At 34.7% G+C, this 24,755-nt stretch overlaps 1 protein-coding gene across 2 annotated transcripts; it reads left to right on the forward strand.

Moving 5' to 3' along the window:
* The first annotated feature begins 840 nt into the window (after positions 1–840).
* On the forward strand, positions 841–16,824 carry LOC133200373 (sine oculis-binding protein homolog B-like). 2 transcript variants are annotated; one of them, XM_061336185.1, is made up of 4 exons: positions 841–1,152; positions 9,745–9,958; positions 12,520–12,600; positions 14,425–16,824. In XM_061336185.1, exons 1-4 carry the CDS (start codon positions 1,051–1,053, stop codon positions 16,332–16,334), a joined length of 2,307 nt encoding a protein of 768 aa, XP_061192169.1. In that variant the 5' UTR covers positions 841–1,050; the 3' UTR covers positions 16,335–16,824. The 2 variants fall into 2 exon arrangements, with proteins under 2 accessions (XP_061192169.1, XP_061192170.1); XM_061336186.1 differs by lacking the exon at positions 12,520–12,600.
* Positions 16,825–24,755: the final 7,931 nt, after the last annotated feature.

Here is a 24,755-nt window from a genome sequence, read left to right on the forward strand (position 1 = left end):
AGAAAGCTATTGAAGGGGGTAGCTGCAGAACTGTAGCGTTATGGTTTTATATTTTAGTCTTTGACAACACGCGAGTTATGGTCAAAGACTAAAATATAAAACCATAACGCTACAGTTCTGAAGCTATTAAAGGGGGAGAAACCCTTTGAACTGCACTCCATCGAAATTGATCAAAATTTACATAGAAACTCGGTGGTATTTTTTTTCAAGAGTATGACCCCCTCTCTTAAAATCGCAGCTGCGGTCCTGTAGTTGATAAGCACTACTTTGGTACCCTGTGATGGTATATGCTTCAGATACGTATAATTCATCGTGACGGTTATTACTATGTTTAAATATAGTAGAATGATTCATGAATTGTTGCTTTAGCTTATTGTCGATAGAGAAAAACACATGGCTTCTTCCCAACAGAGTTGTTAATGAATGAACAAAATATAATAATTTTAATTTCATAAATAGCAAACATCTCATATAATCTTTTTCGGCAGCCCCCCCCCCCCCCCCGTATATGAATGTATGCTGGCTGAATGGTATACAAGAAGTTATACCCACCTCTTTTCTCATAAACGCGAAAAAATACGAGAGCGGATCAAAGATTTTTAAAGGTTGTTTAAATGCAGTATTTGAATTTGTATCGCTGTCATTCGCTGATCCTCACTTTCATCCAGCACCAGGGGGAGAGGACACAAATAAAGTAAAGGATGTGTTTAAAAGGCAAAGAAAATAGGGAAATGTAATTAGCCTGTTCTGAACATTATTTTGAACACATTTTGCCATCAGAAAAAAATTCTATTAATAATGTGGAGATATTTGATCCGCCAAGTGTTTGCCTCAGAAGGCAAAACACTGCTCTTGTAATGTGCGCGTGAAGTAAGTTGTGTGTGCGTTCCGAACGCTAGACTTAGTGTATCAATATGGTGTATCAGGTATCTCTCCTCTCGGCTTACATAGAGTCAATAGCGCCGGCTCGATTTGGTTTAACTACCATCACGTTAAGCAAAGCAAACGGGCGCCATACTGCTACAGGATCAAACTTAATCTGGTCCAATCATGGAAGATTCAAAGGGTGGACGACTTTCTTCAACTGAGGAAACTTCAGATGACAGGGACGATGATGTGTCTACAGCAGACGAACCCAACTCAGAAATGAAGGTAGGATCTTGTCTGTCGTCTGATTATCGATAAATTTGGCGGGAGTTTCATCTGATTGCTCTAGGGTAAAAATTAATTACAAAAGTTTAATGACAGAATTGAAACATTGCTTAGCTATTCTCATTTCGTTGAGAGAGAGTTTCCGACGACCGAGGAAAAAAAAAATACTAGTTTTCAATTTAAAGGTGTAATGTTCAATGGTGCTTGAAGAATTTTGACGAGTTGTGAATGAAAAACGAAATTCTCTTAGAGTCTTTGTAAGATCGTATCTACCCTGATTATCAACGTACGATTTAATCTGTTCAGTTTTTTTCATGTTTAATGAGTTTAAAATGCAACATTTTAACTCTTTAATGCAGTCTACTGCCCATACAACATTAAATAGATTGATAATCAGTTCCTCAAACAATTGCCCATATTGTTCCTTTGCAAGGTGATCCTTATGTAAAATAAATAAGTAAACTTCTTGTATAATGTGCAGAAATTTCAGTGTTCGAAATACATGTAACATGAAATGTGAAAGAATATTGAGCAATTAATGTCAAGAATGGCGGTTTCTATAGTTTTCAGTATGAACACCGAATTGTGATGTTACACTGCTATCGTCAACTGTATCAGTATTTCTTAGAGCCTCTTTCTTCCAGGTCCATTCTTCTTTTTCTCTGAATTGATTATTCATTCTTGGCTTTTTTTCTGCTTCATGAAAATTGATTTTCTCATAAATCAAATGATTCTCTCTTAGCTATATCACGAAAAGGAGATCTTGGTATGATTTTCTTCGTTCATATTTGCCTTTCAAATGTACCGTCCATTTTTATGATCTTTGTTAGATGGATTTTCTAGTTGTAGCTAGACTGCCATTTTCACTAACTTTTCATCAACTTTTCAAACATGCACCTCCTGTGAATTGTCGGTTTCTGCCCTCGAAGATCACATGATGATGTAAAAGAAAGCAGACGATAACGCACACAGAGGCGTTCCATAGATTCTTGTCCATTTTTATAAGAACCCTTGTAACCCAATACCCCCCGTTTCCCGCTTTGTAAAAGATGTAAACAGGAACACGTTTTGTATATTATGCACGTCGATGCGCGTGCCAGAGTGTACTCCAAAGAGAAGCTACCAATTGCAAAAGAGTCGAGCGTCTTCATCTAAAATTAATTTTTACCACTTAAATTCACCTCAATCACCGATCATCTTGACTCCACTAGGAACGTCGGAGCCTTAATAAGACGATTCAATTATTCAAATATTTTATGCAATATGAGGTTCTTCTCGCTAAGTGTTTTCTGTGGTAGGCAAATACAGGGACTCGAGCTTTAAATATTTACAACTTTGATCATTTTGTAGTTTTTAATCTTTAGAACAAATAATTGAGATCTATATTCAACCGTCTGATATACATAATCATACAGAAATCAAAAACATCAGAAAGAATTTTAAATTCTAGCTCTCAACTAAAATTATGAAAAAAGTAATGGCTTTCAATGGTTTGCAATTTTACATTTTCTTTTATTTTACTGTTCTTTTGTTTAAATATTTTTTGTTTGAAACAGGACATTAGTTTTCTTCAGTTCCTTAGCTTGATTATTGAATTCATGTTTTGCTCAGTAAATCTATTGTTTCAAGAAGTATTTGTCACTGATAATTTCCCTCATTATCTGCCCATTAGAGTTTCTGCAGCAAGTCTGGGTAACCACAGGAAGTGCAGACGAACTGTTGGCGGGCACCGGATGCCCCATCAGAAGCAGACGACACGCCATTCAACAATCCAAACGTCTTTATGACAAAGATGCTTCGGATTCCATTAGACCTTCTATCGATTTCCTACAAATCATCTACTTTAAGTCAAGAACCTATATTTACTTTTTGCAATGAAATAGATAAAGTATTGATTATTCTTTGCAGAATTTTAGAGGATTTCTATACATTTATGACACTTTTCCTGGCAATCATGTATCTTGTGTTTGTTTTTTCTTTGGGTCAGGTTCTAATTTGATTTTTTGTCTACTCAGTGCTGCCTAGTTAAGTGGAGGAGAAATGGTCCAACAAATTAGAAAAAAGATACCCATTTTCCCGACAAAAGTAGTTTCAAAAGCATGTTTAAGCAAACAGTGCTTACTTATACATGTATATAATATCAATCTACCTATTTCTCTTTTAATATCTTTTATATTTTGGATTATGTTATTTGTTCTATTCTTTACTGACAAAGGAAAAAAAACCCATATACCTATCTTGTACTTGAAGTCTTAAAAATCAAAGACCCTCTGGCTCTTCTCTACAATTCTCACTGTGTTTTATCTTGTTAACAGTAAAAACATCAGTCAAGATGTCTAATAAATTATCAATAAAACGCAGAAGCTTAACTGGATTTTTTTTTCTACCAGTTATTTATTTATATCCTCCAAAACTTTGAAAATCTTGTGAAATTGGCCTTTCTTTATTTGATTTGTTTAAAGAAATTCTCTCAATAAATCGAAGATGGAGAGCATTTTAGTAATAAATTTAAAATAGTTGATTCTGCCTTTTTCATTGCTTTTCTCTGTCTGAAATAGATAAGCATGTTTTGGGGGTTGTCAAATTGCTTGTTTAATGCGGTGGTGAATGAATGCACAACTCATTTGAATAAAAAGTTAATTAAGATCTTGCCCGTGTCTAATGCAAATTACATGTTACTGTTAATTGTTAATGAGACGGTATGCCGTTTAAAACTTTCACATTTTAAGATTAAGTACCTAGAAATATGTTGCCACACACATTCACAGTCTTCAATCAGTCTTCTTATGTATAAGAAAAAAAAACAAAAGGATTTAGCATTGTCTGATTTTTTTAGGTTCGTAAACAGTTTTGAATTGGATTATTGTTTTTTCGCATTTTCTAAGCAAAGTTTGGGGGTTTTTTAATTCAAGGTTTAGATTTTCTTGCAATATGATAGTTTAACTTTACAGATCTATTTCGTGGTCTTTATGGCTGCAGTGCAAATACTTAAGTAAAAATAAAGCTGTATGATATAAATACATTTTTTTGCCATTACTACCAATTTATTGGTAAGCCTTAGGACCAAGAATTTGGAACCAATTCAGAATGGACAACTATTTCCATATATCTATAGGCATTTTGTACAGGTCTACATTTTTATATCGACTTTACAAAATAAAAAAGAAAGGAACTAGGTCTTCTCATTTTTAATTGATAAATGGCGATGTTGATGTTGCGAACAGGAATGGTTCGTGAGAAAGGGGGTAAATTAAAGAAGTCAACAGGAAAGTATGTAAGAGAAGACATCTTTTGTAAAAAGAAGAAAAAAAACAAACACGGCTATCGGATTGCACATTGTTTTACACGTAAACGACACAAGGTGTCACTAGTGTGTTATCACGACTCGATCAGTAGCACTCTTCAGATTCCGAAGTCTGGGAATTACCGAAACGATAGGGGTGGGAACCAGTCCAATTTTTGCAGTGATAAACCTTAACAGACAATTAAGGTGATACATGACACTTAAACATGTCATAATGTTACACCAGTAACAGTTAGACAAGGGGAAAATGGCGTTGATTTTCGCCTGACAAATTTATCAGATAATTTGCTGTCTATATTTTTCGGTGATATGAGTTTAGTGCAAAATAACATATAGCGGATAGATCAGTTTTCTATATCTTTCCCAAAACAAGGCCGTTGACGTTATGAAACAATTTTTGATAACAATATGACTATGTCTTAGGTTACCTTAATTGTGATGGAAACGACATATGAAGCTCGCATGTGGGTTACGTAAATAGGATTTTAAATTGAAGTGCATCATCTGTATGGTCTTTGCATATTGACACAGATGAACGTTATATGAAAATTGATATGCAACACTTAAATTACCATTGATAGGAATACGTCCAATATATTGATTTAATTTTTATTAAAAGGAAGTTAAAGTCGAGGATTCTTTTTGTATTTATCGTAATTTCATATCTTCCGTCTGCTGCTAGGATGATAATACATGGGTCACATATTTCGTCCATTACATGACATTGCCAAAGATAACCTTTGTTCTTCTTTCATTCAGAATGCATTGCATAACAATCTCGACTGATTCATTTCGCAGATCTTGCATGTATGAATACTCCTGAAAAGGTATCATCTCCAGTTTTTTCCCATTTATGATTGCAAAGATTCAAATTGCAAAAATTAAATTACAGATGCCATATCCAATTTTAATCTTGTCGTGGGAATTTTGAATATAATTCCATGTCGTTTTGATAATCAGGGAAGAATTAGATACGTAATTGATGTTATCATTTTTAACACCGAGCTGGTGTATATGTTTGAGCGAAAAATTAAAATTTCTACTTAAAACAGAGCCAAACATTTAATAAAAAAAATTAAGGAAAGTGGTCTTCTTTCGACACAAAAGTTTTAATTGCATATTCGTACCTAGTTCGAAAAACCAACAATAACGATGATATTAATAACAACAAATAATAATACAGTAAAATACGCTTATATCGAACACGATTATGATGAATTGACGTTTATAGCAAAGTGAATTTCATTTCCATTGTCTTTAAAGTATATTGAATACATAATGGATATAACGAATTACGGTTATAACGAAGCAAAATTGTTTGTCCCTTGTCTGCAATTTTATAAGCGAATGTAGGGCCATCTTAAAAAAAATTGTTTGGTTGCCCTCTCTCGACCGACTGGATAAAATGGCCCAACTCAAAACTTTTTCTTAACCTCCAGGAAGCAATTATTTTTTATGAATTCTGGAAAATAGATTTTGAAAATTCAGCATTAAAATTTTCTGAGAAAAAAAAATTCTCGCATACCTACCGACCCATTTTTTCATCCTGAGTCGGGAGAGGGCAAACAAACATTCTTTTAAAGTTTGTCTAGTATAATAATAATAGTATATATCGTTATATTGCCAAAGCGGCGTTAATAAGATGTTAATTCTGATAATCAGATTAAAAAAAATATTTATGAAATCTTCCAGATATGGTTTTAGTTCAATGTTGCATTCCCGTCTGAAAATACACCCCACCCACCCCACCCCATCCCCTCTTTTCAAGATGAACCTACAGGCTACTATTTAAAATAAGTTGATGGAGAAACTTTGAAAGCAGTTTCGCGCAAAACTAATCATTGACTGTAAACGTATATTGTATATTCGTATAAAATTCGTTTTTAAAGAAAAAAAGGTTGAAATCTTAGTGGCCCTGGGAAAGTGTTAGCTGTGAGTCATGGAAGATACCCACCTACTCAGTTGGAACATGACACGTGCTATTTAGTGAAATTCTAAACCCTAAACAAATGGGGGAATTGAATCCGAGGTGAATTATAGCAACGATTTTACAAAATTGACATTTCTATTGCGTATTAAATGTCCAAGGTTTTTCTCGCCGACAATGATACCGCCTGATGCATATTTATACACGAGGAAAGTTGAGCCGAGCACTTCAGTTTGTTATAATGATCTATCGTGCCATTCCAATCGAAGAAACATTTGCAATTTGAGGGTTCCATGGGTCAAATTACATTTTTAGCCTAATAGCTACCCTCCGCCAAGATTTCGGAAATCAATGGTTTCTGGATGGTATTTCATCCTTCTTGGGTTTTTCTTCGTGTTTTTCTTGAGCTATTTGAAATATGAATCAATAATTATAGACATTGGTCGTATATAGAAACAGGGCTTAACTAGTACGTAATATACATGCAAAGAGGGCATTCATAGTGAAAATACAATTTTTTTTACACCAGTATCATACGGTTTGTCCCTCTAGAAATTTTATCAAAATTGTTCAAACAATAAAGAAATAAATTTATATATATTTATTAAAGTTTCTAGGCTATATAAGAAGAGGTGTTAAAACATCATGAAAACTAGTAAATATAAACCAAGTATACTATATTTTATAGAAAAATGGGGACAAAGGCGTCGATACAAAAAAGTCAATATGGCTTAAAATTACAAATATAATTGACCAAGACAAAAAAAGTAGTTATAAATTTAAAAACCATGAAACATTCCCACTTCGGGTAAATAATAACAATATTCGCAATCACTTCCGGTTTATAAATTGTAAGCGTTTTATCGCCTTCTGCAACGGAAGAGACAGAAAGGCACGTGATCATTTGGCGCCAAATATCCCATCTCCTTGGGAACAAAGAACAAGATTTCACAGGCAAAATTTACGAAAACAAGCATCAAGTCTCGAATTTCAGCAATTTTGACATTACTTGGATGTTGGGTGCAAAGACAAAATGAAAATGATACGGTTGTGTACTTGGTTCCTGGCGAAATATAGGCACGATCTCTTTACTCCTAAATTAAACACAGATGTTTTGAAAACCGTATAAAATTACATACATTGAGAAATACCAAAGTAATGATCGAAGAAAATGCACCAATATGCGTGCATCCCACTGCTTTTAATCCCAATAGTTAAGTACTTCGCTCAATGTTTTAAGATTTTGTTTCAGCGAATTAGAAAATTTCTTGTGATTTCATGGTGTTTGTGTCCAGTGATCGATGGTGATGATCAATCAAGTAATATATTTCATACACATTTTTAAAAGATTATTTGTTTTCCCCATGCTTTAATCTAAAAATCACTGAAAAAAGGTATAGGAAAAGATTCAAGAGTATCATTTTTCTACATTTGTTTATCATTATTAAATTGTCTTCAAGCTGGAAGCGCTAAATGGGTTTTATCAGTCAGTCTGAACGTTTCCTCTTAATTATTGTTAAAAGTTTGATATCATAATTAAAATTTTCACAAAAAGTGTTTAACGAATTTATGGTTTATTTTTCTGGCTTTCCAATGAAGTTATTCAAATTACACCAAAAATACTCCCGAGATTGACATTTGAGGATCGGGTACACCAATTGTGTAGCATATGGGCGAGGCTTCTTTCTTTTTAACATCTGAAAGATTACATGAGATAAATAAACATGCACTGAGGATAGGAAAACAACTCCCATTTGTAACTTCAAATATCAATGTACCATTACAGCGCTGAATTAGAATCAAGCTTGGGTATGTATGTATAATTAATATTTTTTTTTCATAAGTAGGTCAATTTTAATACACTCTGTTTTGTAAATTGAAAAGCTAAGATGACATCGTTAAAATATGATTAACAGATTAGAAATCTTTTGTTTCTTTTCATTCAGATACACCTGAAGTTTATGTGCAAATTATTTTACAGTATATATCGGATGTCAAAATAACGACTTAAATATCGTCATACCTTAAATTTTAAAAAAGTGTCAAATTTGAAAAAATAAAGGCCTATTGATTATGATAATTACTGTAGAATAAGATGACACAATTTACGGTTATTAGTGTGCACTATACCTTATCATGACGGTGTAAAAAAAAAAGTAATGAAAGGCAAAACTTAGAGAAAATAGATTTTCCTGTCTTGAGGTAAGAGAAAGATATGCTTTCAAGAGAGAAAAATTAAAATCTTACAAGGTAAAAGAAAACTTGAGTTAAAATATTTTAATAACTTCCGTAAATTTTATTTATTTATTGTCGAATATTTTTAGCTTTGAATTGTATATCAAATTTACGTTTGTCTGTATTAAACCTTAGTACCAGAAGTAGTGAGTACCGATTTTTGTACATATTTTCGGTAGAAATTAAAAATAAATTTAAATAATCAAAAAATTAAAAAAAAAACAACAACAACACTTTTTTATAGATACTATATTATTTCTTCAAGCAACACTTTATTTTTCGTTCAGTAACACGTATATATAATATATATATCAGCTACATGTTTAACACAAAAACGTAAAACTATCTCAATATGTCCTTGAAAACCAAATCTTTAAAATGGGCCCCTCCTTTTTCAGGCTGTCTAACACCTGTCCTGTTCGTTGACGATTTTGTGAAAGATTTCTTAATCAAATTACCTTCTTGTCACTCGGAAAAGACAGCCCATACGACCACTTGCCGCGTATCATTTCACCAAACTAACTTTTCATAACAAGTAAGGCGAAATGAGTCCTTTGATTCCATGCTATATCACGTTTATGCGACCGAAATATAATCGCCTTAAAAGGCCTTCGGGTGTCCGATTTTGTTTTGTTCTAATGGAGCGATAGGGGTATCGGATTACGAGGTAATTTATTTGATACATCTAATAAGTTACAAAAAATGTCCCCATCTTTTATGAAACTCTGAAGTAATTGGATCCAATGCTACGAAGGGTATATCCACCATGCTTCGTCTTGCACGCTTAGCAAACAAATAACATGTCCGGTGTCTGACAACTTTCTTCATTTGATTGTAGCAAGCACAACTGGTTAAGGGAGGTAGGCTATGTTACGAAAGATAACTTTTAAACATGATAGGTGTAAAGTGAGATTTAGGTAATAATATAGTATTGGAATGCAATATGAGATATTCGATTTAATCCTCCTTTTTCAAAAATGTGTGGAATTGTATGTTTTTGGGTGAGGCGGTAGTTTTGAAGGTGACAGTGTTGTCTCATAACAATACTCGACATGCTATTCTATCTTGACCCCGCATACATTAGGAAACGCTGATTGGAGAATGTCAATTTTTTTTTCTATTGTAGGACTATGCCGAGTCTACTATGAACGAACTTCTGGGTCTTTATGGATTTGAGAAATTCGACAGAACAGAAACAGAACATCTTAACGTAGACAGATTCACCAGTCCTAGAGCAGACGATCGCCTATCGCCGCCAGATGACGCTTCACGTGATGACGTCAGTGTAGACAGTTGCGATAGTTCGTCAGGAAGGAGCGATCTTTCTAAATATAACAGAAGTGAGTACTAAAATATTTCTCTCTTTTTTGCAAGATACGTGGACAGATTTTCATTTCTCTGTTTACTGTCTACCATCAAATGAAATGATTATCTATTTAGAGCAAGGATGAGAGGCCTTAAACACTTATCTCTTGAATCCATAGGTGTATTCATTTCAAACATGTTGTGTATTTATCAATGAAATTCGATGAAATATAATCCCATTTGAAAAGTTGATAGTATCTGATATCAGATAGAGAATGCACTTAATGTGCACAAAACATTTATGTTATCGTATCATATCCTCCAACTGCCGCCATCAAGAATTCTGCCAGCATTCTTATAATGAAACAGATATCGTTTCTCAAACTTGTAGCGGTCTAGAAGGCTTTTGCCTTTTTGTGGTGTTTGATTTCAACCAAATCATATTAGATTCGATGAACGCTATGACCTAGGGCTATCTTTTTATTTTTACACGCGATTTCAACTCCGAACCGTATAATTTTGCCTTATTTGAATCATCTGCCACATCTGAATGTAAACGATACTCCGGGCAAAACCAGGGGTATCTTTTTTCTCTCTTACTTTAAAATCTGGCAAGAAACAGTTGGTTTGTCTGTCAAAATATTATTAGGATGTGGTATCTCCGCCGAAAAATCAATCGTGCCTCGGTGAGTACAAATAATTTAATAAAATATATAGTGCAGACGGTTTGATATCAGTCATCGTCTATGATGTAAGATGTCCGTTTTTCTGGCATTGCTTTAAAGTCAACAGCGAATAATAGTAGCACTTATATGTTTTGTTGTTAGATATTTTAGAGATGCTGACTTCTATTCTTTCTAGACAGAATGCTTTCCGGAGATAAAAAAAATAGTAAGACAATACGGTTCAATCAAATTCGAAGGGTCCTGTTTCTTGTTTGATGCCGAATCGAACGTTTACTTGTCAGAACGTAAGAAACTTGATCGGCGCGATGCGTTTGGTTCCCTGTAAAAAGAAATCGAATGCTGCGCGGTGCGTTTGTTTCCCCTGCAAAAAAAGAAATCGGAGGCTTTAGCTTCTACAAACTGATATAAAACTCCCTCGATTGGGAGACTGATGGAAGTTTCGTTGGAAACCCGACTACCATCTAAATCATCGTTAAAATGGCTGGTGAAACTTGAAACCCCATATTTCCTTTCAGTTCGAAAATTTCCTGTCTTAATTCATATAGATTTGCAAAGATTTGCGTGCTGGTTTTCCTTTGCACGCTAACTTCACTTAGTCTTTCTTTTATTTTTTTTTCTGATTTTCTGCAAGGTATAACTTTCAGTCCGAATATTTCTCTGTTATATTATTGTATACAAACATAAAATGGAAGCATATGCAATCGATAAAAAGCACCTGCTTATTAATGAAGAAATGTTAGTGATATAAATATTTTTTAAGCAATAATAGTTTTATTGTGTTGAAATATAGTTCTTGAAACATAATTTGAACTGTCCATGAACTTGGACCATATAATATTTCAACAACAAAGCGGTATGGTACCTGTTTGTTTTCGGAACCTCAACAATCTTAAGACGGACCACCAATTAAAAAACATTTGTCAAAGAGGTTGGATTATATTACCAATCTAATACCTAAACTAAACATTTTCATCCCATGAAGAATGCTGAATCTAACGAAATGCAGCTTTGAGACGCAAGCGTCGATTTTGTAAAATGACTACAGGCCCGTAGCAATTTAACGGTTTTAAAAGGGAAGAGGGGGCAACCTCCCAAAAAAATATGACAAGAAAAAAAACCCCGTAAAATGTACAAACTCGAAAATCCTATTTTGTGGTGGTGGTGGTGGTGTGTGTGTGTGGGGGGGGGGGGGGAGGGAGGGGTATTGGATCTAAGTCCTTCTCGAACTTTTTGGTATATTTTTTTTTCAAATGCTTGAATTTGCCAGTGCTCGACCTTACAGCAACAAAAAGTAATTGGGGGGGGGGGGGGGGAGCGGCAGTCAACATCTAAATGAAAATTTACATATTGAAACTACAGAAAAAGACTATACTCAGAAAGAGTGCTCCCCCGCGTTCTATATAGCTAGGCATGGAATGGCTTGACTGTTCATGTTCAATACACAATTTAGCTAGCTGCTTATAGTTACAAATTTTTCGACAAACGTACAAGGCACATCTGAGCTGAACACATTTATGTTTATTTCGTAAAAACAATATGACCTGTATAATTGAGAATTTTATTTTGCTGTAAAAATGTATACTTTTATGGCACTTCTGTTTTTAATTTAAATCTATATTGTGGAATGTAGTGCTATAAAAGCAATCAATTTTGCAGGAGTTGTTAAGCCTTCGTATATTCCGTCATTGAAAAAGGAAATTACAATTTTACAACAAAAAATTTCAACAAGAAAATTGCAGCTCACATTGCCTTAAAACCCAACTTTTAAAGTATTATCCCATCAGTTTTCCGGATGTAAGATGGATAAACAGGTTTTGAAAAATGCTAGAAATAAAACGAAAAAAATGCATGCAAGAGAACAGCATTTTAATGAAGTTGGTCAGTAAATGGTTTCGCTTTCGTCTTTAAAGGTAGAAGTAACAGCGAGACCAATCTTGCTGCGCAACACCGCAACCTAGTCACGGCTCTGACCAAGAAACACGGACTAACGGGTATGGTCATTGGTGAACTGCATGGTTCAGTTAATGCACGGAAAATTTCCTCATCCCAATTTTTGCCGTTGTGTTTGTCCTATTTAATTGTTTTGTTGTTGTTTCCCATTTAAAACACACCCTTTCTCATACATTTACAAATAATAATTATTAACGTACATAAACCTTGTGTTCAAACGCTTGGATTTCTTATAGCATCAGTTTATTAATATATTTACAAAGATTGTCTTTAGATACAATATATATGAATTATTCTGATTTCTTTACGACATATCGATAAGAGCTCGATATACATGTATATGACCTCTCGACCTGTAGCATACATTTAATTTTTAACAGAAAACCAAGGTAAGAGTGAGAAACTTAGAAAGAAAACAAGCTCGATAAAGGGGAAACAAGTAAAATTTTATGAGGACAATCGAGTTTCCTTCAGGTATTTGGCATCCAGCGCAAACCACTTTATATGTACAGTACCAGTGATGGCGAGCAGGTGTAGAAGGCTCAGCAATGCTTCCATTCTCCTCCAAAATCTAATTTGCAATTTGATCTTTCTTATGACATAAGTAGAGCACATGCAATATTCCTAAAGATTTGGGGTTCTCTTGAGGGACAATCTATTGAATGTAAATCTATGGTGTTTCTGTGTACTTCTGCAAAATGACAATAAATAACAAAAAATAATAATAATAAATAAATAAATAAATAATACAATTGCTATAATGCAGTATAAAAGTGGACACGAAAACAAACCTCTTTCTTTATGTGCATATTGCAAATGATAACTGAAATCAGTTATGTAAGCGAAATCATAAAATAAGAAACCCATTTCTGAGTAGAGTGCATGTGGAATTTATTATATTTTTAAAGACTTCTGACGATGCATTCTCCAAACAAAACCTTTTAACGAAAACTGAATTGACATTTCTTCCGACGCATATGTATATAAAATACAATCAGAAATGATCCATGTTGTCTTTAAGAAGTTATTAGAAATTCTGTTTTTCTTTCTCTGTCTTTGAGAGTACAATACATTTATAAGACATTGACAGAATTCCATTTTGGTAACATCTTAATAACATGAAAGGTGATCTCTCGTGGGATGCACGGGAAAACCTATCCCTGAATATCGTCCGTCAGCTAAGTCTAGCTTTTTATGCACGAAATTTGAATTTACAATGCGTCTTAATTACACAGCAACATGAAAATTGAGTAAAATGAGACAGCCGTCCATCTTTGGTGGCGTGTGTTTTCTGTAAAGACCTGTTTGTACATAGATATCTAATAACGAAAACTAAAACCCCTTAAGAAGACTTTGGATATTTCCAATCCAAGACTTAGGCAGAAAATCATCTTAGTTAATAATCAATGGATATCTGATTTCGTGACCCGAAGCGGTGAAAAAGTCATGTCTCGTATACAGGCCTTTGATTCAGTAGGGATCAAAATTCCCTATCGTTTGTTAAATGTAATCTAGAACCGCCTGACTTTGAAATTTGAAAGCGCTAGGAAATACATGTCTTTTATCCTGCGTCATCTGTCAATGCTGCTTCTATTTATTCAGTCCTTAGCTAAATATTAGTTAGGTTTCAGAGTCATGTTCCAACCTTCTCACAACTATTCTGTTAAACCCTGAGTAATTTGATAGTAAACTGTTTTTTATGTGCCTTTCTTGTTTTATCTTTGTGCAAGATATAACCCAAGCATAAATGCTTTAATTATAAATCAAACACACTGATATATTTCACGCTGGTTTGAAATTTGATGCTTTGGAAATATATTTTTTGCTTATTAAGACTGAAATTAACCATTGTCTGTGATTTGCAGGTGCCCCCGAAGGAACCATTCCATCTGGCTCCATTGTCTGCGCTTGGTGTCAGAAGCTAGGCGTCAAACTGTTTACTCTGAAAACCAGCACCTCTACTAAGGCTTTCTGTAGTGAGCTCTGCTTTGATCAGTGTCGAAGAGCATCTTTTAAAAAGAACAAAATTTGTGACTGGTGTAAACATGTACGTCATACTGTGAATTACGTAGACTTTCAGGACGGTGAAACGCAGCTACAGTTTTGCAGTTCAAAGTGTCTAAATCAGTACAAAATGAATATATTTTGTAAAGAGACTCAGGAACACTTGCAACAGATTTCTCCAACAGAGGGTAAATCTGATACAGAGTGCATGTCTGATCAGCAGATTCTAATAACCCCTGAACTTTGGCTCAGCAATGCAAAACAAAGCGCCAAAAACAGGCGGAAGGATACGGGAGCAAACAGTGAGGATCCTGAAAAATCGTCCCAACATTTACCTCAGAGACCCGATTCCAAAACTGATCAGAGCAGACGACAGTCTCCCTTGTCTGTGTCCTCAAGCTCTGATAAACTTCCTGTCACAAACAGAAGCATCTTGGAAAGAATGCACAGTCGTGATAAAAGCAAACGTAGTTCACTGAAAGACAGTTACCATGAGCGATCAGTACCAAGATCAAAGTCCCCAGATAGTGTACAGTCTACACAAAGTCTTGGAATGCCCCTCGTTCCTCCACCTATATGGGCCCCAGCTTTTGGTATGGGCATTCCTCCCATGGGTGCTGTTCCACCATGGTTCTACCCAGGATTTATGCCTCCTGGTTTTATGCCTCCTAGTATGCCTATGGATGGGCTAGCAGTGTTGCCTACAAGAACTGCAACACCCACAGCCTCAAACAGCAAACGTTTCTCCGTTTCACCAAATTACGAGAGCGAGTCTTCTAAAACCGCTAACGAGGATCGGAGTAGAGCGTCATCTCGACAGGTAGCGTCAGTCCGAAGTAACACCCCTAGGGCGAGTACTCCACGAAATGCGACATTCTCAACCCCCACTCCACCGAACGCTGCCAGTCTTCCGAACCATGTAGGTATGTATGGCCAAAATGGAATGAATCCTACAGCGTGTGGGAGTATCCCTCCTCTAACTATGATACTTCCGGTTCCGGTACCGTTACCACTGCCGGTCCCTATCCCACTTCCTCTGCCAATCACAATGGAAAAAATAATGGAGGTGTATAACAAAACCAAAGAGGATACGCCTTTGAAAGTGAACATTAAAACGGAACCTGAGTTTGAGACTGAAAGAAAAGACTTTCCTCGATTCAAAGGAGACGTGAACGAAAATGAAACCATTTCAAAAGACATGCTTTCGTGTGCATCTTGTAGTTCTGACAGAAGTGAGAGTGTAAATTCGTGTGTTTCTCCCATGTCTGACGTCAGGTATGCCTCACAGTCGGATCTTCTGAAACGTCCATTTTCTCCAAATATGGAAGGATCATTGGATCTCTCGAAACGAGCGCGTTTAGAGGACTCTTTTTCAGACCAGTCGTGTGATGGTGCAATAGATTTGTCAAACACATCTCAAAACAGGCATAGGCTGTATAAAGGAAAAGAAAATAAAGACAATGTTGAAAGTGAAAATTCATCGGCACAGGGATCAGAATCTAACAATAAAAGTGGAGATTCTGGACTAAAAATACCCAAAATCCACATCATTAGCCCCCGCCATGACCCCCCTCTATCTCAACAATTACCTCTTCCGCCTGTCGACCCAAAGTACGCCAGCAGAAGAGGTTTGATTCTAGATGCTCCTCGAGTTCCTAAAAAACCGAGGAGTCCGTCTCCTGATCGTCGATCTTACGCCCGATCAGTTCCGAAAGACGTAATGGAAGCTGCTCGGAGAAGGTGCATGAGAGCAAGAATAAAGACTAAATGATTGTAATTAACTTGTCTAATTATTATTGAAAGTATATAGGGAAATTAAGATAGTATTAATGGCTTACGTAACATGTGCTTAAATCTCATCCTTATACGTACTCTAAATCTGTAGGGTTTTTTTTTTTGGAGATCGACTCTTTCAAGACAGAAAATTCTTCTCTTTTTTGAGACTAAAGCTTAGGTATTATTTTTTATTAACAAGTGCAATTGTTAGTACTTAAGATTGTGCAATATTGTGTTTGAAACGAATGTCGATTCGTTTAGAGGATCCCTTTTTTGTCATATTTTGTTACGTTGCAACAAAGGATTGTTGATTTCGCTCTTGAAATTTAAGGAAGAAGTAAATGCCATAAATGTGCTGCATTATTTGTTTCTTTCTGTAAAAAGCAATTTTGTAAGTAGTTCATTGTATGTAGTAAGCTTTATCAACATTGATGTTTACGAAAGAAAAAATTGTAATTTTGAAATAAAAAAAAAAATAAAAGAAATTCTCGTCTTTATATAGTGCTACATATATGAATTCCATATTACGAACCTATAATAATTATTTACCAGTAGTTTGAATGGGCGAAGAGAGATAACTGCTGAAAATCCTTTATCGAACTTGGAAAAAGGAGTAGTTTTATACAGTTAGAGTGATCTGCCCTTTAATCTAAATCTACAGTGCATTTCTCAAATAGTAATCAACCTAAGCTTTCTTAACATTTCCTCACTTATTGACCTATATAAAATTGAACACATGCATTTTCCCTATTAAGTAAGTGTGATTTCTGTTTAACAATACTTCCCTATCCTTTTTCAGTCATTCTACAAAAACATGACCAATTAAGAATTTTTTATGTCGCTTGCAAATTTACCGTTGTAATATCTTAATTATAAATTTAAAGGTCGATTTCAGCTCTAAGACTTAAAATACATACATGGTTTTGTAAATATTCACCGATGTATATGCAGTTAAAGTTTTGATATGAACATAATGCAATGTTGAAAATCTTAATGTCGCTTCATTTATATACAAATTTCAAGATGAAATGTTAAGCCGTAAAATCGTTCAGAATAGAGTGCAATGAATGTTAAAAAATGTCTTTTATCCTTTAGAAAAAGAAATCAAACCATTTCTCGCAAAGAAATGCATAGATCTCTTTTCATGCGAATTTATAAGCATGTCGCTTAAAATCGATTAACTTCCGTATAACGATTTTGTTTTAAATTTCACGCATAGAATGCAGATTTCAAAAAGAACTGAAACTTATCTGAAAGTGACCACGGAACCTTATATCATCGATTCTAGTTGCGAGTCAGCTATTTTACACGATTACATTTTCGACATAACAAAATGAATTAGACAAAAACAGTTGTCTCTCTTAAAAATTTAACTTCCGTAACGTAATTTAGGAAAGATTTTGCATTTAAGGTATAAAATTTTTGATTATTTTGGGAGCGAAATGCTTCATACTTTTGTATAATATCCTAAAACAAACTTTGATTTTAACTATTGAAGAGAATTTTAACTTTTATTGTTGGGAATTAACTTCCGTAACGATTAACTTCCGTAACGATATTTTTCCCGAAAATTTAATTTAAATTCGGATTCATGCGAGACTTCAGGAATCATACTTTAGCGTTCTTTACTGAACATCAGAAACGAAAAATTGGTCAAATTCAGCTTTATTTAAAAAATAATAAGGCTTGATCAAGCATTAACTTCCGTAACATTACCTTAAAATCAATGGTATCTTGAAATTGTTGTAAAAAGTTAACGAAACCAGATTTGTGGACAATACTTTGTTTTCAAGTTCACTGATAGGTCCTTTAGAGAATTATGATGTTCATTTTGCTATTTGAAACAATTATTTTTTTCGTGTTTTTTACTCTGAATTGGTCCATTTATCGTAGAATGACTGTTTTACGCTTTCCTCGGTGTTCATTGTTAAAAGTGAAATAGATAAACTCAATACATGTATTTACACCTTATACAATATAATATTTTCAATGTCCAAAAAAAAAAAAAAAAAAAAAAAAATCATTTTTCAGAAGTAAATAGAGGGATCCTAAATCGTGATGAGTCCATGAGTAGACGAGGGCATTTTATGCTGATAAACTGTCATTTAATTCCTTGGTGATTTCGATTTGTTAATGAGTGTAAGTCCATGTCCAACGTATGACAACTTACACATTTAAATAATTGATGGAAACAAAATTATGATGTAGTCAAATAAATTTGCTTACATACTTTACTTTTGATATTATTTAAGGCAAAGCACTGATTAAAAGGGGGGGGGGGGGAGTTGAGAACTTTTTGTGTACTTCTATCCAAGATATTTTGTGTGTGTGTGTTGATTCATTAATATTTTGATCTCAAAATCAATAGGGGTCTTTTAAGGCAATAAAACATTTCACATAAAATTTCATTACAAAAGCTGATTCCAGTGGATTTCCTTATTACCTAGCTGGAAAGTTCTTCAATAATAGCCAAAGCTCTAAGGGCAAAAATAATGGAATCGGGATTTCCTGGCAATATGCACTATACATACCCTGTCCTAATTAAATATCTGCAAAGTTTGACGAAGTTCTGTGCAGAGGTTTAAGAGGAGTTGCGCTGACAAACTGTTCATCTCTATACTCAAGATATGGCTAAAATCTAAGTTGAAAAAGGTTCAAATTCCCAGAAAAATAATGTAATCGGATTTTCCTAACAATATGCACATCTACACACTGTGTCCTAAATATCTGCTAAGTTTGACGAAATTCTGTGCAGCGGTTTAAGAGGAGTTGCGCTGACAAACTATTTATCTCTATATTCTAGATATGGCCAAAAATCTAAGTTGAAAAATGCCCAAATTCCAGAAAAATAATGGAATCTGAATTTCCTGGCAATATGCACATCTACATACTGTGTCTTAAATATCTGCAAAGTTTGACGAAATTCTATACAGCGATTTAAGAGGAGTTGCGCTGACAAACTGTTCATCTCTATATTCAAGACATGGCCAAAAATCGAACTTTAAATGTGCCCAAATTCCCAGAAAAATAATGGAATCAGAATTTCATGGCAATATGCACTTCTACACACTAAATACCTAAATATCTGCAAAGTTTGACGAAATTCTGTTCAGTGATTTAAGAGGAGTTGCGCTGACAAAGAAACAGGACTTACGGACTGGTCAAAAACATTATACCCCACGCAACTTGAGGGGTATAATAAAAAAATAGAATTTCATTCTTCAGGTCATAATATTGTGGATATAACCACAAACGACTGAAAAAGTGAACAATTGTCGGGTTTACCACAGTAAACATCATTAAAATTCCATAATGTTCAATTCTTTGGGACTCCTTCCCTAAAATTAGTTAGATGTACATACACGCGTAGCATTTAAATGTAATTTCTCGTGATTGCGATGAAAGGGAGACTACTACGACACTGGATGTGTACGAGGGTTGATCCAAAAATTCGTGGAATTTCTTAATATTTTATTTATTTATTGGTGGAAGTGATTGAAAATTACAGATGGAGATATAAACACTAGTTGATTTTTTTTTAATAAAAAATATTTCAAATATTCATGATAGTAACACTTTGGCAGTTGCCATAGAAACGGATGTTTGAAAATGCGGGGGAGACATTTATTCGTTCATTATCATTTCAATACTTAATACGCACTTGTGAAGAAAAAAACACGTTAAATAGCACATGAAACGAAAATGTTGTCATTATAACGATTGCTTGACCTCTTATAAACCTTTGTGTGAAAGTTTTATTGATTTTACTGGATATTTAGTTTTTTTATTGATGATTTGTTGTTACATGTAATCATGACATCGTTAGATAACGTCGAAGTAAGGTCAAGTAATAAGTGTTGTGACAAGAGGCCCATGGGCCACATCGCTCACCTGAGCACATTGGCTAGGAAAAAGAACAAATCAGTTCAGTATTGAAAAGTTTAAAGGGGGGGGGGGCGAGGGGAGGGGACTTGAATTTACTACCTGAGGATGCTTCCATATCAATATAATAAATGGCTTTACTGCTCTTGAGCAGAAGATTTTTAAAGATTTTTTTCCTATATATTCCCTTGTTCAAAATTTGATCCCCCATTGTGACCCCACCCTACCCCCGGGGTCATCATTTGAACAAACTTGAATCTACTCTAGGATGCTTCCAATATGACTAAATATGGCTTTTATGTTCTTGAAAAGATTTTTTCCTATATATTCCTATGTAAAACTTTGATCCCCCATTGTGGCCCCACCCTAACCCTGCGGGATCATGATTCGAACAAAGTTGAATCTACACTATCTGAGAATGATTCCATATCAATATGACTTAACAAAGCTTTGCTGTTCTTGAGAAGAAGATTTTTCAATTTTTTTCTCCTATATATTCCTATGTAAAGCTTTGATCCCCCATTGTGACCCCACCCTACCCCCGGGGGTCATCATTTGAATAAACTTGAATCTACACTACCTGAGGATGCTTCCATATCAATATGACCAATAATGGCTTTGCCATTCTTGAGAAGAAGATTTTTAAAGATTTTTCCTATACATTCCTATGTAAAACTTTGATCACCCATTGTGACCCACCCTACCCCCGGGGGTCATCATTTGAACAAACTTGAATCTACACTACGCCTGAGGATGCTTCCATATCAATATGACCAATCATGGCTTTGCTGTTCTTGAGAAGAAGATTTCAAGAGATTTTTTTCCTATATATTCTTATGTAAAACTTGTCTATTGTGGCCCCACCCAACCCCCGGGGGTCATGATTTTAACAAACTTGAATCTACACTACCTGAGGATGATTCAGATGCTATCAATTTTCACTAATTTGTAATTATCTCCCCTTGGAAGATTGCATGGCCCTTCATATGAAAAAATCTGAATCCCCTTCACCCAAGGATACTTTGTGGCAAGTTTGGTTGAAATTGGCCCAGTGGTTCTTGAGAAGAAGTCAAAAATGTGAAAAGTTTTTAGACAGACGGACAGACAGACAGCTAGACAGACGGACGCCGGACAAAATGTAATCAGAAAAGCTCACTTGAGCCTTCGGCTCAGGTGAGCTAAAAATCTCGGGAACACTCCGACTTAAACGCATATATTAGTGATACATGCGGTACAAAAGTGCAGTAAGCTCCAGTGGCCTGAGAAATTTAAAGAAAATAGAACTTCCATGGAGGATGATGAAAGGTGTGGCCACCTATTGGAAGGTCGTTTTTTTCCTCGTAGACAAGTTGAGAGCGTTAATGGACGTGGACCGCCGACGTACTGTGGTTGACATTGCTACTGAAATAGGAACATGAACCATGGAGCGTATTTTGAAAAATGATCGTAATAAAAAGAAAGTGGGTGCGAGATGGGTACCCAGGCTTTTCTCGAGAGCAGAAATGGCGAAAAGAATGCAGTGTTCTGTAGAATTACTTAGTCGATTTGAACATAAGGGTGAAATGCTCCTACAACGTGACGTGACATACCTAATGACGTTACGTCGAAGTCTCCCCCGGATTTTACAACTGTCCATGTTTTAAGAAGGCTCCTGTGACCTTAATGGTAATTGGAACTTAGTGATATTGTTTGCTTTAATCACATCAAGATAAAATTTTAGAAAGAGCTTCCAAGAACTTTTGGATCAACCCTCGTATATTTTTTGTATCCTAAAATCTCTTCATCTAGAGTCATGTCCCTTCAACTTAGGAGTATTTATTGGAGGGAGGAGGGGGGGAGCTTTAGTGATGGTTTGTTAAGAACTTTTAACGGTTTCCTGATTCCCGATGCTATTTCTCAAAGTGCTTTGGATAAACACAGACAAGATGGTGAGTAGATAAACCAACTTTGGAAAGAACTCTAGGCAGGTTTGATCGAAATATATGTTTATCCATGTTTATATGTTTATCCATCAAACAGTTTATCATTGTAAGCAAATTAAAAAGCATTTAATTACAAATCATAATTTCAATATCGCAAATATTCAGTACGTAGTCAACAAATAATCAGCTTAAAAATATTTCTCCTGTTAATAGTTTACCAAAAATAAAATGTACGGGTTTTTTTTTTTACTATTTATTTATTTATTTTATTTTATTTTATTATTTTTTTTGGGGGGGGGGGTATTTTTTTCCTATTATAAGATTGTTTGGTTATAACAAAAATGAAATAATTTCTTGAAGTAAGAGATTAGTTTGGATAATAAATCCCGGACAAATTCTTTTTTTCTTTTTTAAAGATAATAAAGTAGCATTTATATCGAATCTTAAAATATCAGATATACCAGAGAAGAGGATAGGAAAAATCTGAATCTCTCTGTCTAAAGTTTTTTAAGACCTCAGAAAACTATAATAATCTAAGTGCATTAGTTGCTTTTGTTGGAAATATAAATTCCAACTTGAATCTTTCCGATAACTCTAGAAAATTTTCTACGCTATACAACCATTCCTTATGATAAATTTTCTCTTATACGATTGAAAAGGAGTTAGGTTTCTTTGGTAAGGTATTTTGGTACTGTAAAGCCAAGAGTGAGCAGAGTTCAGCCTCAAGTTACATAGTCAAATATATTCTGTCTATTTCAACAGTTCTATAGACATTTGTATTTTAATGCCAAAGTGTCCAGACCTTTGTCAATTGAAGTAGTGGTGTAAATCAAATGTGGATTCTAAAAAAACTCCAAAGAACTTTTGGAAAATTTAAAATTTCAAAACTTTTCAAACATCAATAGCATAAAAATACAATTTTCTACGCTATACAACCATTCCTTATGATAAATTAAAGAGCAGGCTTTTTGAAATCATAGACAACTGCTTTCTCGATAAAAATGGAACTCGTAAATTTTCTTATCTTGTGACTGGTCATATACAAAATGTCTTTGTAAAATTCATTCTGATTCTACTAACAAGTACTCTGACGTTGATGGTCTTCCAACAATCTGTTGGAATTTCGATGGGCACTAATTGTGCTTCTTTAATAGCCGACCTTTATGAAGAAGAATTTATTCAAACACTTCTTCACTGGAAGAGGAAAACTCTTGTTGAAGCCTTCAACTCAACATTTAGATATATCGACGACGTTTTATCAACAAAAAATAATTATTTTCATTCATATGTAGATTAAATATATCCCAGTGAGTTCAAAATAAAAGACTCTACAGAGTCTACCACATCTGTTTCATACTGACTATAAACGGCAGTGGACAACTAAAATCTAATTTTTATGTAGTAGTATTCCAACATTACCTGTTAATGTTGTTTATGTCTCTCAGTTGATTCGATATGCAAGAGCATGCCTGGAATACGATCAATCTTTAAACCGAAGAAAACTACTGACAAATAAGTCGACGTTACAAGGATTTCAACAACCCCGTTTAAAGTCAGGTTTTCACAAATTCTGCGGTCATTATAATGGCCTTGTTTGTAAATACAACCTATCGTTAGGTCGTATTTTGTCTGATATATTTCATACCATTTGTTAGGTCATTGCTTTTATACTAAATTTGACTACGGAGTATACGCCTTCTGTCTGATCAATAATACATAGGTCTCACGGCGGATGTGGCCGGTCGACAGGGGATGCTTACTCCTTCTAGGCACCTGATCCCACCTCTGGTGTTTCCAGGGGTCCGTGGTCCTGCCCTGTTCACAATTCGTTTTAATTACTGGATTTATGATATCAATCACTGTTCGTTATCTTCACCTTTTATACCAATAATTACAATTAATTAACAATTCTATGAAAAGTCTCGGGATAAATTTGTAAAAGTTACTGGCTTCGAATTACTAGTAACCCATTTTCGGCTTGTTCATGCACGGAGCTTCAAAACAATGTTTTCACGCAACAATAGATTTCGAACAGGCATAATTCGGTAAATTCTTTTAAGATAATGCACCAATTTCTTTGAAATCGTCACCTCGAAACATAATTTACTCTCTGTTATTTATTTATTTATTTTTTAGACACTTTAATATCAGGCAATATATCATCAGCAATTTTAATTTCTTAGAACAAGATTTAGCCAAATGCATCCTGTATTTGCATGTGTGATGGGGAAATACTCCAAAATTCACTTGTAAATATCATAAACTTTTAAGACTTAACTCTGGTGGATTCTATGTTCCGTTTTCAACAGCTCATAAATGTATGATCAAAGCTGAACGATATGGAACAATTTGTCACAGGGGTTATCGGTAATACATAAGTCAGTAACCCCAGGTTGTGGTATTTGGAATGTCTTTTAAACTCTGTCTCTGAGTATTTATGGATGCCCCTCTGGTTTGATACTAGGAGGAGTCGAGGGAAATTTCATGCAGATTTAATAGCTGGAACGGATGTGGATGGATATTAACGTCAAATTTTACTGTCTTTTTTCTTGAAAACTGCTCTTGACATCTATAGATAGTTTGTAAGATTTCGGGTTCAGCATTTATTATGA

This window comes from Saccostrea echinata, unplaced genomic scaffold, assembly GCF_033153115.1.
Source record: "Saccostrea echinata isolate AGI-Se365-2 ecotype Australia unplaced genomic scaffold, CSIRO_AGI_Sech_v1 ptg000039l, whole genome shotgun sequence".
In the NCBI taxonomy this organism is placed as follows: Eukaryota; Metazoa; Mollusca; class Bivalvia; order Ostreida; family Ostreidae; genus Saccostrea; species Saccostrea echinata.

Excerpts from the sequence above, each read along its gene's own strand:
- LOC133200373 (XM_061336185.1), top strand. The coding sequence starts at position 1,051 with ATGGAAGATTCAAAGGGTGGACGACTTTCTTCAACTGAGGAAACTTCA. Across the intron at positions 1,153-9,744 it reads AACCCAACTCAGAAATGAAG|GACTATGCCGAGTCTACTAT; the intron begins GTAGGATCTTGT and ends TTTCTATTGTAG. Across the intron at positions 12,601-14,424 it reads CAAGAAACACGGACTAACGG|GTGCCCCCGAAGGAACCATT; the intron begins GTATGGTCATTG and ends TGTGATTTGCAG.